The sequence below is a fragment of the Pseudopipra pipra genome, chromosome Z (assembly GCF_036250125.1).
Source record: "Pseudopipra pipra isolate bDixPip1 chromosome Z, bDixPip1.hap1, whole genome shotgun sequence".
Lineage (NCBI taxonomy): Eukaryota > Metazoa > Chordata > Aves > Passeriformes > Pipridae > Pseudopipra > Pseudopipra pipra.
The window spans coordinates 43,815,622-43,831,047 of NC_087581.1; the positions used below are offsets into that span (position 1 = coordinate 43,815,622).

The 15,426-nt window shown below is 41.1% G+C and overlaps 1 protein-coding gene and 1 long non-coding RNA gene across 4 annotated transcripts in view; one reads left to right on the top strand and one right to left on the bottom strand.

Moving 5' to 3' along the window:
- The window catches only part of PLPPR1 (phospholipid phosphatase related 1), a 131,791-nt gene that overhangs the window by 7,016 nt on the left and 109,349 nt on the right, over positions 1-15,426 (bottom strand). For all 3 annotated transcript variants that reach the window (XM_064642757.1, XM_064642756.1, XM_064642758.1), the window contains exons 4-5: positions 13,223-13,355; positions 4,454-4,704 (exon numbers count right to left, since the gene is read on the bottom strand). In XM_064642757.1, the coding sequence (XP_064498827.1) occupies positions 4,454-4,704; positions 13,223-13,355 (384 nt within the window). The remainder of the gene's footprint in view (positions 1-4,453; positions 4,705-13,222; positions 13,356-15,426) is intronic.
- Positions 1,250-12,775, top strand: LOC135407586 (uncharacterized). Its single transcript, XR_010426935.1, has 2 exons — positions 1,250-1,331; positions 6,773-12,775. It is a non-coding gene; the product is annotated as an uncharacterized LOC135407586 (long non-coding RNA).

Sequence of the window (15,426 nt, forward strand, 5' to 3'; positions counted from 1 at the left end):
CGTTAAGGTTCTTTGGAAACAACAGGAAAACAAAAATCATTGCTACTGCGTAAATAATTACCACCCACCCTTTCACCTTGTGCACTTCTAGCAGAAGTCAATCCAACTGAGGAACAGGGAGCTGAATTGCTTTCCTATTCCCCACCAAAGCACCACTGCAGTTTACAGCATCCAAAGGAAAATCCACCACCTCTTTAAAGTAAAAACAGTCCTGCTGTGCCAGCTGTGAACAGCAGCTACACAGAGCAACCCACACACACTTGTTTCCTTACAGGTATGAGATAAAGCTGGATCTTTGGGTTACACACATGGGAGGCTTGTCTTTGTCACAGATGGGAAGCATCTGTAATTGAAGTTTCATGCATCTCAGCAAGAAAATGTACACTTAAAGAGAACATTTTTAGCAATGAGGGTAATTAACCATGGGAACAGATTGCCAAGGGAAATCTGTCCAAACCCTCATGAGGAGGGTTTTAAACAAGACAAACTGTTTTCCCAGGAGGTAGGTTCCAGTTCATCGTAAATCACACACTGAGCTCAGAAATAACTGGGAGAGCTTCTCCATTACAGTAAGAGTTCCCAATCAATGAGGCTTGATTTTTATTGTCTGGGTTCCCTATAGCCAACATATTTTTTAGGATTCTCACAGTATGTTTACCCACGTTTAGAGCGTGGTTTCAAAACTTTCTGCAAGAGACCAAAATCTCAGTGGAAGTCTCCTTCACACAGCAGCTATTTCTGAAAATTTCCCACAACACTAAATATAAAGCAAAATTATTTATTTACAAAACTCTAAATGTCAGAAACAGAGGAGTAAAGAAGTGAATATAAAAAGATGTGAAGTAAATATAAAAAAATATACTACACATTATTTAACTATATAAATTATAGTTTATATTTAACTATTTTTTATATTTAACTATTTTTATTTATATTTAACTATATAAATTAAAGCAGGGACAGTCAAGGAGGCTTTTTTGTTTACAGGTTTAAAATAGACATCCATATATACTTATGTGTATATGCAAATATATGCATATATTTAGAATGTATGTTATATCTATAATGAGAAATGCAAAGTGGAAGAAGTCTGTCTTGTCCTTGCAGCAAAAAGTGGGAAGATTTGTGATAGTTTTACTTTCCTTAGAAAGTTCAAGATTTCATACCAATACTGGAAAATCCTGTCCTACAAGCTTTATAATCTTTTCTTTTATCGCAGAGATTTCTATAAGAGAGAAGCAGAGCCTTTGACAACTGCTGTTTGACAACTGCTTTGACTCAGTGCAGCTGCTCAAAATGCCAAGGCCTTGAACTGACCTGGGCTGCTGAAGGTATTTGCTGTGGTGTTCTCTACTATTCAGCATTTCCCAAATGTTCGAAGTTTCATGTTCAGGTGTAGAGGCCCAGAGAAGCTGACTTTAGTCATGGGATGGATTGTGCTGGCACAGCTTCCACCCCACAAGCCCCCTCACTGAGAAATGCTGGTTAGGCCTCAGCCTTGAGGAACAGCACTTGGACTAAGCTCCTCTGAGCTTATCAGAAACACTGTTCCCAAGAACTTGTGCTGTCTAATGAGCACCTGTTTTTTAATAAACAGCCTTAGAAACTTGGGGGTTTTGCCTGAATAACAGCCCATGTCTCAAACACTGATAGCTGGATGGTTGTGGAGCCAACCCAGGACTGTTGGTAAAGACAGACAAAATTCTTGATAATAACCAAGGATTGTTGGTATCAAGACACTGTGAGAACAATATATGGCTGGAGAAGGGGGGCCAGGCAGAGATAGGGCAGCATTTTTCCATGAGGAAGAACCACAACAAATACAGCACAAGCACAGGAATGAGTTGCAGGAAGTGAGCATGGACTATAGGGTGGGATTAAGACCACCAGAGACCCCCACAGCTCTCTGTCCCGGAAACACCTAAACAAACAGACTGTGCACAATAACTAATTTACACAGAAAGTGAGAAACCTGTCCATAAAAAGGTATCATGCCAAGCCTGGGTGGTGCCCCCAGGGTCCTGAACATCTCATGGGCCAGACCAACGCAGCTGGAATGACACTGAAACCAGGACTGACATCCCATCAGCTGAACTGATGCTGGAACCAAGACTCTTTTTCTTGGAAAAGAAAAAGAAAGCCCTTTTCTTTTGGAAAGAAAAACCTTTTTCTTGGAAAAAAAAAAAGAAAACCTCTCTCTTGGAAAAGAAACTCAAAATCATGTTTCTAAGTGCACGAGTGGACTATGTACAGAGGTTGCCATGTCTTCCTGAGATAAATCTGGGAGACTGATAAAGTTTAATTAGATGCCATTTTAATTTTTTTTGTAAGTATGGAAGTCAGGGCTGGCAGCCATTTTCTCTTTCCCCTACTTCAGGCATACAAGATGCACCTCTGCCTGCAGAGAACACAGAAGTGATGCTCTGCGTTCTCCTCAGCCTCTCTAACAGGTGACAAAGAAAAAGGCCTTAATGATTAAATATAAACCCCAGATTATTTAAAAAAAAACCCCAACAAACACACCAAAACCCCACAAAGGCAAACCAATCACAGTGAGAGTGCTTTCAGTAGCAGAGTAATGAACAAATGAGACAGAAACATCCACAGAGCACACCTGAGGTTTGGTGATGGCAGGAGACTCCCAGATCTCAACAGACATTCATACAATGACAGACAATGTCCGTGCTGATTCCATTCTCCTGCCTACTCATGTTCAAGCTGTTTTATTTTCCTTGCACCATGGCTCAAATTTTCAGCTTTATGCAAAATACACCTATTACTAAGCAAATGTCCCATGTTTCATGTTCAGCAGCCCACATTATCATGCACATTAGAATCAGCAAGAGACTTCTCCAAAAATTGTGCATAGCACAGTTATTAAACAAAACTAGGTCTGAACAATGCATTTCTTGTGTAAAGCTTATGTTATTCCCAGCTGACAGGCAGAGAAAAGACAAGTGATAACACCTTTAGTTCTAGAGGCAGAGAACTGGGCTGAAATTGGACTGTAGGCTGAAATGCCCTAAGGGCAGACTTTCATGACCTTGTGGCTCAGAAATGGCTCCATGTCCTGGCTCTACTTGGTATCTTCCCATGTGAGGAGAAATGCAGACCCATCACAGGTACTCGGGGAAGACTAGAGCTCAGAAACATTGAACTACCTGGGACTTAAGCTCAGGAAGGAAAAGCAGCATTGCCCTTCCGTTGTAGAAGTCAGCCTGCTTGTAGAAGACTTGCCTACCTAGGAAACATGGGAAGATGTGCAAGGAAAGTCCGTGAAAGGTGTAATTAGCCTAGGATAGAAACAGGACCAAGCCTGATCCTGGAATTTCACCTCTGAGTTTATCATAATGCAAACAGCTGCTACAACCATGTCGAGTTTATTGTATTTCACACATGGCTGCATATTGTTCAGAAGTAATGTGCACAAAATGTTACAGGCTTTCCACACAGTTTCCAACAAATCCTGATCAAAGGAGTTGCAGTTTATATCTCCATCATTAATCACAGAACATTCAGTGCAAATAGATGGATATTGAAACAGCAGCTGGTGGACTCTTCATCTTACAGTAATAATATGGTGTTTTATTCATCTGCTACCCTGAGCACAGGGTAAAATATTCAGTAAATACCCTGTCATTAGTAATTTTAACACTTTTCTTAAATACTGATGACCTACAGACAGACTCTGCCACTACTTGGTCAGGCTATTAGGGGAAAAAGACTTAGGTTAATTCATTTTAAGATCAGAACCAGGTTAAGCCCTTCGATCTTAATGGCAAAACCAACAAGATTTTCTGCTTTGTTAGTAAGATTCTTGGATCGATTTTCCAGCATTACAGAAACTTTAACCAGAGAACACAAAGGAGCAGTCGATCTGTCTCATGAGACCTTTTAAGACAGATAAGTTTCCTTCCTTACAGTACAGCGGTGTCACCTTGTCAATATGTCAACTAGGGTGCATTCCCTGTGATAACAACAAAATTCTGGCACTAACTTTCATTAGGACCTTCAGGTCATAAACAAGGGCAGCAAAATTCAGCCTAAGTTCAGCTTCCCATTGAAGTGGCACAATTTAAATATTAAATGTTCAACAAGCACGGGAGCAAAAGTAGCAATCCAGAAGCTGTTTAAGGATCAACTTCATTTTAATGCTCATCAGAGAGGGCCAGGGAGAAGAAGATCTTGAATGAGAAAACCAGCAGTAAAGACAAGTTTAGGACCTCATACTTCTGGAATATGCAGTGCCTCAAAAGCAATAAGCACTTCATTTGCTTACCCCAGGATTGGTAAAATGAGAGAGAGAAGGCGGTTTCCCCCTATAGATAAAGAAGAAAGCAGCCCCCAAAGCAACATTCTTTTTCTCCAAAAATCCATCATAAGAAAAATGTGCCCATCTAGATGCACATACAGAAACCTCTCACGGAAGTCAGCAGTCATCACTGGCACCCACCGTGGCGTATAAAGCTGAGTAGATGCTCAGAGCAGCATGTTTGGATGGAAAGGATCTCCTTGCCTTTTCAATCACCTCCACATCCCCAGTGCAGATGTTGCCGTTGTTTATGAACTCATGGTGTGCCCTGCAGTCGTTCCCAGTGTAGTTGGGTTTACACACCGTCAGGAAGTAGGGAGCCAAGTTCCCAGTCACAACCTGGCCGGCGTTTACAAAGATGTCAGTGGCAAAAAGTCCAAATGCAAACACTCCTGTGAGGAAAAGTTAAAAACAGTGATTATTCAAACAAGTTTAAAAAATACCATGGTACCTGAGAGGGGGAGACATAATAGGAGTTATATCATGTATTCATACCAGATCTGTGACAAAAAATGAGATCTCTGAACCTGAAAGAGCAGTGTAGTACTGAGACACAATAGTGCACTTACCTAACATAACTATCGAGTGTCAAGTACCTCCTGAATTTTGACTGTTCATTGTCTTGATGTTGAAAAATTAAGATTCTGATCTAGCAAGATTTGGCATGTCCTTTTGGAAGCAACCCATTGCTTTGCTCTGGAAGACATTTCCAGACAGTTGCAGTTCAGCTCATGTCACCAAGAGCACATAACCACAAATCCTACAGCATGAAGCATTCACTAGAACGTATTTCCAGGGCTGTGGAGCATCCCTTGATCAATACTGCAGTTGTCACATCCTCCACTGGCTCCCCATGAGTGTTATCAATACCTGCTACAGCTGCTATGAACATATATGAGGATCCTTCACATGCATGTACTGCCCACATACCAAAGGAAAAGAACAGCATATCTGCAGAAATACCAAACCCAAATGTTCTGAAAGATTAAATCAGCTCTCCTTTTCCCCTTCTCATCGCTAAGGTTAATTAAAGTGTCACAAAAACGTAGAAAAAATAAATAATTGCTTCTGGTGTGGGAATATTGAGAGTCACGTATTTTTGCTTTCTCCCTCCTGTAACTGTGTAAGCAAAAGTAATTTAAATTATAAATTAGTTGAGATTGCTATGTATTTAAGTATGACCAAGAGCTGGAGCTCCAGGGAAAACATCCTAGAGAGCTGTGGTGAAATCTTAAAAGCTGGCACCACCATAATTGTTACACCTTCACTGCTTATATATACTGAGTTAGAAAAAGAAAATAGGACAGCTATAGCCTGAGACACAAAAAATATCAGAGAGTCAGCAAGATAATGCAGTGTGTACAAGGCAGTAACATAAACTAAAACTATCTAAAATGGATTTGTGTGAGTGTTAGAGTGAGGCTTGCCTGTGCCAGTCATTCAGAGAGATGGTGTGGTGTCTCTGTAACATAGATCCCTCCCTGGATAATGATGGGAAGAGCCCTGCCCTTGGGAAGCAGCCTTGGGGGGCTGCACGACTGTGGAGCTGTAAATCCTCACCATCCTTCCCCAAGGTTAGGATGGAGCATCACCACAGTGAAGATGATTCTGGGGGGCTGAGTGTATTCTTCACGTGAATTTATTTATTATTAATGAACTGATTTGTGAGCATGGATTCAAAACAGAGGTGGTCAAAGGAGGAGGCTGCCCTCCTCTGGTTCTAGACTGCAGGACTGACTCCTGTCTTTTTAATCGTGTGACAGTTTTCCTCCTGTTTATCCTGATAAGTGTCTGTGTTTAAAAGGAGAGAGCACTGACACTGCTCCTTTATTTCCTTTATCCCTGTGTTAATATTTTAAATCCACGGTTTTCCACAGCTGGCAGGAACTTCTCATCTACATTAGTCAGTACACAATCAAGTACAAAGGAAAAAGGTAGTAGGGTATCTTTTCAGCCTGGAGAAACAGCTGAAGTTATGACAAAGATGAATCTTGTTCTATATACAGCTCTTTGTTAAATTTTTTTTTTTTTTTTGGCACAGCTTGCCTTAAATGGCATCTTTCTGATGTGCCATGCAAATTAGAAGGAATGCAGTGGGGATTATTACACAGCCTTTTACAATAGTTAGAGGAAATTTACGTGCCATGCAGTCTGGCCCACGGTATTTATCAAGTGAGTACAAGCCAAGAAACAAGGTGTTTCAGAAAAAACTCACAGGCTTCACAAAATTATCTAAATCCCTAAGCAGTGTACAGGTACAAAGGTGGTCCAGTGTTTTGCTCCATTAAAAAAAAAAAAGTTTCAACACCTGCATTTCCTCAGTATTTGGTAGCACAGAACTCAACAAGTCAGCTGCTGAGGCCTGCAGCAGTCCACAGAAGAGCAGAGCATGCCACAGCTGAAACCTTTATCGCGTTCTGAGTGTGGTGCATATTGATTACTGTAACTCCTCTCTCGCAGGTCTGCCAGACTGTGCTTCATGCGAACCACAGCCATGTCCACCAGCGAATTCAGCTGGCAGGAATGTCACCCTTGCAGGGTGGATTACACTCCACATCATCTCTAGAGACTTGGAGGAAGGGTTGGCTGTAATTGATTTAAAGGCTGTAACACCAGCAAGCCTGGGCAGGGGCGGACAGTCCCCCGATGTTTTTTGTACCTCAGGAATCCATCTGTTCAATGGATTTGTTCAATGACCTGCAGCAGCTCAGCTAACTGACTAGAGCATAAAAAACACAGTGATGTGAGTGCCAGGTTTTTAGAGGCAGACAAATTGCTGCTGAAAGGCTTCATAGGGAAGGCAACCAGCCCTGGCTCTTCAGGGTCAGCTGAAGTCCTTGATATAATGCCAGAGAGAGAGAATGGGACAATATGTACCTCTTCCAGACTTTGACACTCAGCTGTAATAGGAGGTGGTGTCATCCTGATCAGGAGCAAGAGATTTATCTCACTAAGCTCGCTCTGGGCCAGAAGACCTGGGAATGAACTTCAGTGCAGAACTTAGCATATGCTGAGAAAAGATGGGAACAGTGCAAGCCACATGGGAAGCAGACCTACAGCTGCTTACTAGCAGAAGGGATGGAGGTTAATTGCATTTACATAAAGCCACTCTTTGCCCTCAGCCACATGTGTCACATTGTCTGGCTGCAAAAAGAGGCCTTAAAGAAGGAGCAGAAGCTATGTTTGGAAGGGCTTCCTGGGTTTTTTGTCAGGACGTGACCCTCACCTGTGTTTGTGCATCTCAGGAGCAGCCAGGAAGAGGACACTAGAAGACAAAACAGTAAGCAGAATGTAACTGGGAGAGATACTAGTTTAGGCCAGAGATAGAGGGGTAGGCTATACTCCCTGCTCCAGAGTCCAAGAAGAAGGAACTGAGGATCAGATCTGAACATGTCTTTGCCTTCAGTGACAAAGACCTTAGACAAACTAAATGTGGAAATCAAAAGAAAAAGAAACAAGGAGAAGCCTGTTGAAAAATGCCAAGGACGGACAACATGAAGCTTGACTTTCCAGATCCATCTCATCTGAACTAACACTTGCCTTGGCAGAAGGATCTGAGTATCTGGCAGCTTCAATTTTGAATGCTTAATTTTTAATTTCTCTACTTACACATCCTCCTAAATGACTGTCCTCCATGAACCCATGATTTCTGGACTCTCACCCATATTCTACTCTTATGTTCTATCTCCTGTCAAGCTCTTTGTGTGGTTGTTCATCCGTGTTGCCACCTCTAACGCTATTGCTTTTGCCAACAGAGGCACTTGCCCTGAAGAAAAATACAACTCTTCTCGCACATTCAGTACAACCCTGTCTCCTCCCTGCAATTCATGCTCAGGCTCTCTTCTTCCACCTTGAATTATCTAATATCAGTCACTGCAGCTGCTAGTTGACTCCATGGAAACTCTTGCTATTAAAAGCATTTAAAATGCCACTGATTTGGAAAAAAAATCCTTCACTACCACCACAACAACTACAAAAAATCATCAGCAAAACCTCTTGGAACTTGTAGAAGAGCAGCTGAAATGACACAGGGAAAAGACAAGTAAGAAGCCAGTGGGTGGAAATGAGAACCAGGAGGTAGAAGGCCCTATGATAGAAAATCCACGAAACCCATAAGTAAAGTGACGAAAGAAACAATGCATTGAAGGGCTCATGAGACATCAGAAGCTGAGCTCTTCATTAACCTATCATCATGTCTTCAAACAAAGATATTTATTTAGGCACTCTTCTCTCCCAGTGCCCAGTCAATTATCTGAATTTGTAATTCTCAACCTAATTATCTTAGAAAATATTCATACTACACATGCACACTCATACTCCCCTAATTCCTTTTCTATCCCTATGTTTTTTAAAGCAGATTAGAGTTTCAGTGGGAAGTGTCCCTGGAAGGACTCAGGGCTCTATGGGAATGCTGATTCTCAGCCCATCTCTGAACATTTTGCTCTGAGAATCCTGTGCATCCAATAAAGCCATACATTTATAGTCCCATGATTAAGACTCTGCTAAACCACCACTCATCATTATATCTTAAAGAGTGTTGTTAAAGGAGACTTGTATCATTAATCCATTTTACAACTGCAGAGATGGGTGCTGCAGGGAAATTTATTGTCCTGTTGCCATGACACCAGGAACAGGCTAAACATCAACCTTCTGAGCTCTCATCACCCAATCATGGGATTGGCTTTGATCTCCTAGTGAAGACCTCACAAAGCTCCAGGCTTCAACTGCCTCTTGGGTCTGCCTGCTTCACCTGTGAGTGTCCTGCCTGGACACTGTTCCCTCCAGATATAAAAAGGAAGACACATGGTCTGAGCACATCAGCAGAAATTCAGTTCTCAGTGCAAAAAGCTTTGGAGCCTCAAGACTTCTCCTGAGAGATGTACAGGATATCTTCCTTCCTCGCTGCTTTCACAACTACCAGTTTTCATCTAGACAGCTGCCAACTCAGAGTCTGGCATAAAAGGGAACACGAAGGGTTGATCTGTCCCCAGCACAGTGATACTGTTTCTCATTGTGGATGTTCTTCAGTGATAAGAAAAGAGACCTCCAGGAGTTCGAGCTGTTGAGCAGTTTAGGTTAGGGGCAACAAACCCAAATACAGCTTGAGTCCTGCAGAAAAGCAGCCAGATAATAACAGAATATGCATGGTTTCACGGCGAACCTCAGATCCAAGCCAGACAGAAGGATAAGGTCAGGCAAGCTGGGTCCTGCAGCTGCTCAAAGAATCGACATCAGAGCTCTGTCAATTCAGAGCATCAGTTTATCTGTCCTCATACAATAAACTCAATATATGTATAAGTCTTGTAAACCTCTACTTGCTGAACTAAAGCCTTAATTTACTGAAATAAAGCCCTAATTTCATTATTTAGCTGCCCACTGTGAGATGTCACCATGCTTTAGATTAAGTTGTCAACAGAAGCTGATCTGCACCATTTGTTAACTGCAAATTATGCACATCCAAAGTAAAAGCCTCTGGTAACAAACTGATGAAGCACATTGCATTTCTACATATCTGAGCTACAGAGAGGCTACTTGCATGTTATCAGGGCTTTGCAGGTAGACTACTTAATCATGTGGATTACAAACCTAATATAACAGTGCAACAATATGTACTATAGTCACCCTGCCACAGTGAGTCAGGGAGGTCTGAATCTGTGATCCTGGGGGTATGATAGCAGCTGTACATAAACAGACTAAAAACTTGACTGAAACCACTCACTAAATAATGCTAAAATATTTTGTAACTTTCATTTGTAATACAAACTATGAAGAAGAACATGGAAGCAAATGCAAGATGGCATGATGTTAACAAAGTACTGAATGGAAAAGTACAGGAAGATAGAATGAATAAAATTACAAAATGCTCAAGATGGGAGAGGTAGAAGAGGCAGAGGCCCAAGAAACAGGCACTCTAGTTTCTCAAAGGTTCCATGCATGAACAGCGAGTTTTGGCAGCAAAAACTGATGATAAAAGTGCCCCAAGGGGTGGGGAGAGGAGGGAGGAGAAATGATGTGACTAAAGAAAAGCAGTGCAGCATCAATATCTCAGAAGAAAATGCTCCAAGCAATTGCACACCATTTGTTTGACCTGAAAATCTTTTAAAAAAATTGTCTGTGGAAGCAGCTGTAAAAGATAAAGATGAAGATGGAACAAATTGCAACATACATCAAAGTCTGATGTTTCCAAGCTAAGCCAGTTTTTTTTCAGTGATAAAGAAACTGATTTTCTAAATACAGGGAACACAGCAGGTTTCACTAATTTAGGCTGCAGTACAGAATATGACAAACACCACAGCAAGGTGAGAGGCAGCCCTTTCCCACAAAAGTATACATGCAGAATTCATGCCTGGGCCAGGAAGCAAGATGAAACTGTGCTTCTGCTTCACATGGACAAAGAACCAGACAGGGATTTAATACAAAGCTCAACATTCAAGGTCCCCACTAAACTCAGGAGGGGAGGCAGTTCGAAATGGACATCTGCAGAGGCCTTGAGGAAAACAAGGAGAGAAGGAACAGAGAGCATAGTAAGCAAGACAGGGATAAAAACACAAAAAAGAAACATGGGGCTTTCATAACATTCCAGAAGAGTTGCAGGGTTTTTGTTTTGCTCCACTAGCAAAGTGTAAAAAAGTGCTTAATTCTGTACACATGAAGAAAAGGCAAAGGGAGAAAAGCTCAAGTCTAGCAACCAAATCCAAAAGATCCCATGGAGATAGTATGACAAGGGTCCTTGTCTTTCACAGGACCAAAAGACAGTTTGGAGTTTCCCTTCTTCTTTCTCTTTCCTTATAAAATCTAAACGAATGTTCAGTGAAGTATCTACAACTTCCTGCTTGTTTTGTGGAAAGCACATTTAGCCTACTATTCTTGAAACCCCATCTCTTCCCAGCAACTCCAGTTACCAAGTTATAGAGGGAGAAAAAGCCTCTTTGCCTTTCTAAAATTTGGGAACAGCAACTTTCAAAAGTTGTCCATGATGTGCTTTGTTGGGTCAAACAGTACTGTTCATTTTTTCTGACACATAAGCACCTAGACAAATTGAAGGATTTTTCTCATCCTTTTCAGTAATATCAACTGTAATGACTTCTAAGGCAATATTCCAAGCAGTTAAATTGCTACTTTTTGCAGGTGCTCAGTAAGACTTGCTCAAACATCTGGGCAAAAGAAATCACCAGATATGGATGAATTTCAATGAATTAGTACCAAAACTAAACTGGCAGCAAAATTCTTTGCAACAAGCCACCCTGCTTGCTAAGGTATCTTGGAAGACAGCCTACTTAATCAGCTCTGTAACTTTTGGCCCTCAAGTTTAGCAAGAGAAGACACACACAGAGAAATCCATGTATAAGCAACCTGGTCATCTCTGTAGAGCCAAGCACCTGGAAGCCTCTTTTTGGAGTAAGCAGCTGTAAGGAGCTAACTTCCCTGGATCATCCAGCACAGGGTACAGCTGCTCAGTCCATGCCATGTTTTCAAAATGAAGGTGAAATGCAAAATGAAAAGCATGCAGTTATTTTAGCTCCTTTCATAAATTATTTCATCCACTTTTCAACAAATTCTACTTCTCTCATTTCACTGCAGAGGCAGGGAGAAGGTTTCAGAAGAAAACAAGCAAAAATTCAGTGTAATTTAAGACAAGACAAAGACTAAGCCATTTCTAATAATATTAACTTAATTTTTCTCAGGAAAACAAACATAGCTGCAAGGCCAAGATTGACTTTTCTAGCATGGTTCATATCCTACAACTCTCAGAATCCACTGTGCCATTGCTACTCCTTTTCTCTTCCACTGGAAGAGAAACAATAGCATGAATGTTTAAGAATAAGGAAACATACCAAGCAAGTGCTTAGCCTCCATGATCTAAATATTTTTAGTGCTGAACCCACAGGCAAGAGTGTTTGATTGGAGCTTTACAACATGCCAAATGTGCTGGAACAGTAAAACAGCCCTGAGTAGCCCTCAGGTAGCTGGTACCCTGCTTCTCTCTTAACAGCAGTTCACTGTCTGTCAATACATCCTAGAGGTTATGTGAAGTTCAAGGCTATTTTACTTTAAACTGCATTCCTGTTTTTGTTTCCATCACCAACACACAATCCAGGCCTGACTAACAAACCATAGGTGGTTTGCTTCCACCCTAATGTTGGAAGAAGGGACATTTCCCTCCCTACCTTCCATGTATAAAGCAGGAGGCACAAAGGTAGGAGAGGGAGAAGAAAAACCATTGTTCTTCCTCCTTTGCAGCATATATTTGCTGAAAACCCTAAGGCAGGGTAAGATTGTCAGTTCCATGCATGAACTTGAGACTGCTGATCAACAGTATGAAGAAGGTAAAGCGGTTTTCAAGCACCATATAAAGCAACCTCCAAATGGTTTAGTGACAGAACTTCATTTTTTCAGCAATTAACTCCATGAAAGCTCTAAAAAGAAGCAAATACAATGAAAATAATAACATTGTTTTGAAGTGAGCTCTGAGCTTTTTTGCCCTGCTCAGCTGAACATTATGTGGCAGGGCTATGGATGTTAAAATTAGAGCTGAAAAGAAAAATGCCAAATAGATGAGCTGGTGAAGGCCAATTTGTAAGTAAAATGGGTAGCTTACACAGACTAGCAATGATGGGATTATTTATATAAGGATTTGATTGATATAACCTTTCTTCAAGGGTCTAGAAAAAGCATTAAGCTCAGCAGAATACGATATGAACCAGCTCCAGACAGCGTGATATGGCAAATTTTGAACATTACCTTGGAAATCCTGAGGGGACTATCCCTCTAAGGTGGAAGATGCCTGCAAAGATTTCACAGCTTAATTAATTTTGTGAGGTACTTAATATGTATTTATGTATTTATCAGTGTGTTTCATTCTGTTCTGGTGCAAGCAGGGACTAAACTTGCAGTGATCAGGACTCTTACCTATAAAACGTATTATTCTTCGAAGCAGTGGGTTCAGGTAACAGCATTCTCCAGTCAAAATAGTTTTCTCTTGAATAATTAGAGTTTCTCGGGTTGACTTTATGAAATACATGGATATCTCACCAATAAAAATCTGCCAGGAAAGAGAGAGAAACAGAAGGTTAAAAATTACATGAGCAAAACATTAAAACACAGGTGACTAGTTCCAGCTCACAGAAAGTGCTATACAGCAATGTGGCTTTGGGACATTGCACTTCCACAGTGAGGCCACACTTACTCGAGGTGAACTGACATAGACCCAGCTCCTAAACAAGAAAAGGGTCATTCTTGTGGTCACAGAGGCCCAGAGAAGCTGGGTGTGGGACCCCCCCACACACCCCTCCCCAGGCCACACTATACTCTGGACACTGAGAAATGCTCATTAGGCCTCAGCCTTGACAAACAGCACTTGGACTAAGCCCATTGGGAGCTTATCGGAAACTCCGTCTGCTCCCAAGAACTACTGCTATCTAATGAGCACCTGTTTTCTAATGAACAGCCTTGGAAACTAGCTTTTCTTGCCTGAATAACAACCCAAGTGGAATAATATTTTTGTTGTTGAACCTTAAAGAAAGATGCCAACTCATTATAGCCAGGAGGGAAAATTATTATGATTAAAGTCAACTCTCTTGTGACCCTATGAACAAAAAAGTGGGGGCTAAAGTGGTATGTCTCAAACACTGATAGCTGGATGGCTGTGGAGCCCAAACAAGGACTCCCGATAATAACAGACAAGAATTGTTGGTAATAAGCAAGGACTGTTGGTATTAACACGCTCTGAGAAAGAATAAGATTTGACTAGATGTCCTGTTTTGTTTATCAAAAATTAAGTCTCCAGGGAACCATTTATCATTATGTTAGCCATGCTTATGTATTACATATCTCTGTATGATCAGAACATTCATGCTTTCTTTAAAAATAATAGCTGCTTCCCATAGGAGTAGTATTACTATTTCTTTGAGTACTCACAATTAATTTACTTCTGTTGCACTGAAGTCTATCTGCCCTCACTAAAGCCAGATTGAATTTAATCACAGGCTTTAGAGGCAACAATGGTCCACACACAGAAGGAACTTCTGAAAACATCACCTACCATGCTCTGTCAGCAGGCTTTATAAGGGGAAACTGGGAGCTTTTTAGAAAGTGAGAGTTTGTAATGAAAGTCTTTAAAAGAAAAGCCTGAAGTAGAAGAAATGAGCTTTTAAAGGGGAACACTCAAAATAATTAATTTAAGACATTATTACGGGACACACACAAGAGGAATCCATAGTGCTAGGGAACAGCCAGAGAACAACAAAACAACATACATACATCAGCGCGCACGCACACACACACACACACACTCTCACACTGACACAGACACCCAGAGTTACTATAAACATCAAGGAAGTCACTTTAGTTCACTTTGACTGCTGGAATGGTACCTTGTTTCAAGGGCAACAATTTATCCTTATTAAGCCAAATGAGTATCCTTATTGATTACTGACATTCAAGGCAAGTATGCTTAACCTCTTTATAATTCTGACTGCTGATGAGGAGAGATGTGGAGCTCTAAAATGCATGTCGATAATGGCATCTGGGGGGGGGCAGTGCTTGCGAGCTGCACTGAAATATTGCCTTTATCCTGTTTCACTCCATCTGCTCTTAACAGAATTGGCAAGCAGTTCAATAAGCTCAGTTCACTAACAACAAGGCTGGGAATTAAGAAAAAGACCATCTGCACTAAAGCAGTTTAAAAGTGACGCTCTGTTTCGAAACGTTTGTTATTTGAAGTACAATAATGTTCAGAAGTTTGAGTTAATGCTTTGGATCTCTGTCCGCCTGGGGCTGTACATACGCATTGAGAGACAACTCACAACCTGAGGAATTTCTGCTCTATGAAGGCAGGGGTCACTAGACTTTAAAATTAAACCCTGAACTTTTTAAGTAAGAGAGGCTTAGGTATAAAATGTACTAACAGTCCTCCTGTAACAATATATCCATTTTTTAAAGTTCTTTTGCATCAGAAGTTAAAGCATTATTCACCTGCTTCAATATCCATCTTTGTTTCTATAAATCTAGCTGTCTGGCATACTCCCAGCAACTCCCATGTGGATAGATTAGTTCCACTTACATTTAGGAGTAAATTTTAACAGGCTATAAATCGGTTCAATTCCATTCCACTG